The 3,070-nt window shown below is 40.4% G+C and overlaps 1 protein-coding gene across 1 annotated transcript in view; it reads left to right on the top strand.

The window, feature by feature from the left end:
* LOC107668489 (UDP-GlcNAc:betaGal beta-1,3-N-acetylglucosaminyltransferase 7-like) overlaps positions 1-2,742 on the top strand; it is a 5,304-nt gene extending 2,562 nt beyond the window's left edge. Inside the window, exon 2 of the mRNA XM_016460373.1 lies at positions 577-2,742. Coding sequence (XP_016315859.1) covers positions 577-1,780 — 1,204 coding nt within the window. The 3' untranslated portion in view covers positions 1,781-2,742. The remainder of the gene's footprint in view (positions 1-576) is intronic.
* The last annotated feature ends 328 nt before the right edge of the window (positions 2,743-3,070 follow it).

The following is a 3,070-nucleotide window of genomic DNA, read 5'->3' as shown; positions in this document are numbered from 1 at the left end:
TACTTTTAGTACGCGAAGAAAACAAAAATAATGACTTTATTCAACAATTCGTCTCCTCTGTGTCTCTCAGCATCAACGTAGCACCATTTTTGGAGAATATCCGCTGAATGCAAGCAGCGTATGCTCTTCTGTCAGCCGCGCTGCACGGATGTGCTGTTTTCGTTCAAATCAAAGCATAAATACACGTAGAAAGCGTATCCTTCTCCAAAATGTACAAAAAGTATTCTCGTCGCTTCATAATGTTACGGTTGAACCACTGATGACAGATGGACTATTCTGACGATGTCTTTGACACTTTTCTGGACCTTGACAGTGTTATTTACTTGCCAGTCAGTGGGACAGTCACAAGCCTCCCGGTTTTCATCCAAAATATCTTAAATTGTGTTCCGAAGACGAATGAAGCTTTTACAGGTTTGGAACGACATGGGGGTAAGTGATTAATGACAACATTTTCATTTTGAATGAATTAATGAATGAGTGGAGTGGGTGAACCTTTAATAGGTTTTTAATATTGCTGAAGCAGTTTGTTCACGATGCAGGGGTTCACATTTCTCTCTTCTCTGTTTTTTTGCCTAGGATGACCGCCAGAGAGCGATGGCGAGTTTACAAGCGCATCAGCCTGATGTTCTTCCTGGCTGCAGTCGCACTTACTGTGGTTCAGAGAGGAAACATCACCTCCATGCAAGACAGAATCGAGAGACAGGCGCGGATGGAGCTCATGGCGGAGGGCGGGAAAAAGGACCTGATTAGTGTCAGCTTCTGGAAGAGCGTACAAAGATCCACCACAGAAGGTCCGAGAATAACCCAAAAGCAAGGCCCCAAGAGCTGGGACGTCACCAGCTCCAACTGCAGCGTCAACCTCAACTTCTCTTCCTCAGAGTGGTTCACGGGTCTGGAAGCCAACTTCAAGCAATTCCTGCTCTACAGGCACTGCAGATACTTCCCCATCCTCATGAATCACCCAGAGAAGTGCGCCGGAGATGTAGACTTGCTGATGGTCATCAAGTCGGTAATAACACAGTACGATCGAAGGGAGGTCATACGGAAAACCTGGGGCAAAGAACAAGTGATCGACGGGAAAAGAATCAAGACCCTTTTCCTTCTCGGAACGTCTTCCAACGAGGAAGAGCGGGCGAACCATCAGAAGCTTCTGGAATACGAGGATTACATCTACGGAGACATCCTGCAATGGGACTTCATGGATAGCTTCTTCAACCTGACCCTCAAGGAGATCCACTTCCTCAAATGGTTCTCCACTTACTGCGGAAACACCCGCTACGTCTTCAAAGGCGACGATGACGTGTTCGTCAGCGTTCCCAACATCTTGGAGTATCTGGAAGCCAGCAAAGACTTGAAGGACCTCTTCGTCGGCGACGTTCTCTTCAAAGCCAAGCCCATTCGCAAAAAACAGAACAAGTATTACATCCCACAAGCCTTGTATAGTAAGAGCCTCTACCCGCCGTACGCCGGCGGAGGCGGTTTCCTGATGGATGGACCTCTGGCTCGGAAACTCTACGGAGCTTGCGAAACTCTGGAACTCTATCCCATCGACGATGTGTTTCTGGGAATGTGTCTGGAGGTGCTTCAGGTGACCCCAATAAAGCACAACGCTTTCAAAACCTTTGGGCTGGTGAAGAATAAAACCAGTCGACTGAACAGGGAGCCGTGTTTCTTTAGGAGCATGATAGTGGTACATAAATTGCTCCCGCCGGATTTGATAGCCATGTGGAAACTGGTCAACAGTGACTTGATCTGTTCGCAGAAAATGGACTTCTTGTAGTCCGAGACTTTGATAGCATTTCTGAATCCAAAACATGTCGGAATTCATTCATAAATGAAGGAAACAAAATGAAGGATCTGCGGAGAGAACTTTGAGGTTTCTCAAAGACAACAAGTTCTCCTTTTTTGAGGAGATTTCTGGACAATATTTTAACTTAATTTATGTACCAAATGACATGGTATAATAATGTGAATAATGTGTAAAGGGTTAATGTTATGCTGGTTTTTTGGGGGAACATTAAGGCTACAAAACTAAAAATATCACCCCAAGTGAAAATAATCTACTCGTCATCATGTTGTTCTACGGTTTTCTTTCTTCTTTGGAAGTATTTTGAAAAATGCAATGAAAGTCAAAGTGGTCTTGTTGTTTTGGACCCCATTGATTACAACTGTATAGACAAAAAACATTTTTGCAAGACATAAGGTGTTTAAATCATGGCAGAATTGTCATTTTTGAGTGAACTATGACTTTATGTCACGAGACAAAATGCGATTGTCCCAAACAGAAGGAAACGAGTCTCTACCTCACCATTTTTGTTTTAGTCTGCCCCTCAGTGGACGAATGTTACCTTAAAAGGTTTTTAAAGTGCATTCATTAAACAAGACCACGTTATTTCTTCTGCAATGATGTACATTCCTGAGATTACAGTATATATATCTGAATGATCAAGAGGTTTTATCTCTTAGAGCTTTTATTTTTTGATTTGCCCATAGACTTGAGATGCATTTGGTAGAGGATTTACTTTAAAACTGTGAAAAATCACACTGTCTGGTACATGTAAATGTTGACTTAATTTATGAAATACCTCCTTGGATCGGAAGAGGCGGAGTCTGGTGTAGGATATTTAATTGTACTTGAAGGTTACACAAAACAAGGACATTTGTAATCCAAACTACACGGTCTGAATGTGTAAAAAATAACTACAATGAACAAACTAAGGTGAAAATGGATTAGTATTTGTAAATAAAACTTTCTTCAAAAAGACAAAAGTGTTTGATTATTCCTTTATATCCTTGTAACAAGAATTCAAGTAAAAACAAAAATGAGCATCTTATTTGGAAAAAAAAAAAATCCTTAATACTTTTTCTTTATGTGTATGCATTTTATTGCATTTCTACAGCAAGTTAGGTTTTATGTTGTGATGTGAATGTTAAATATATTATATAACAGGTTTCTATAATATTTAGTATAAAATACACAAAATGTTTGTCAGAATTGAACAACGTATAAATATGCACATAACTGAAAACGTATTAAAAATTAAGTGTATCATTTTATATATAAAATGTA

The sequence above is a fragment of the Sinocyclocheilus anshuiensis genome, unplaced genomic scaffold, assembly GCF_001515605.1.
Source record: "Sinocyclocheilus anshuiensis isolate Anshui unplaced genomic scaffold, SAMN03320099.WGS_v1.1 scaffold1955, whole genome shotgun sequence".
Lineage (NCBI taxonomy): Eukaryota > Metazoa > Chordata > Actinopteri > Cypriniformes > Cyprinidae > Sinocyclocheilus > Sinocyclocheilus anshuiensis.
Note: the sequence above shows the minus strand (reverse complement) of the source record. Positions and strands in the feature narration are given on the sequence as shown.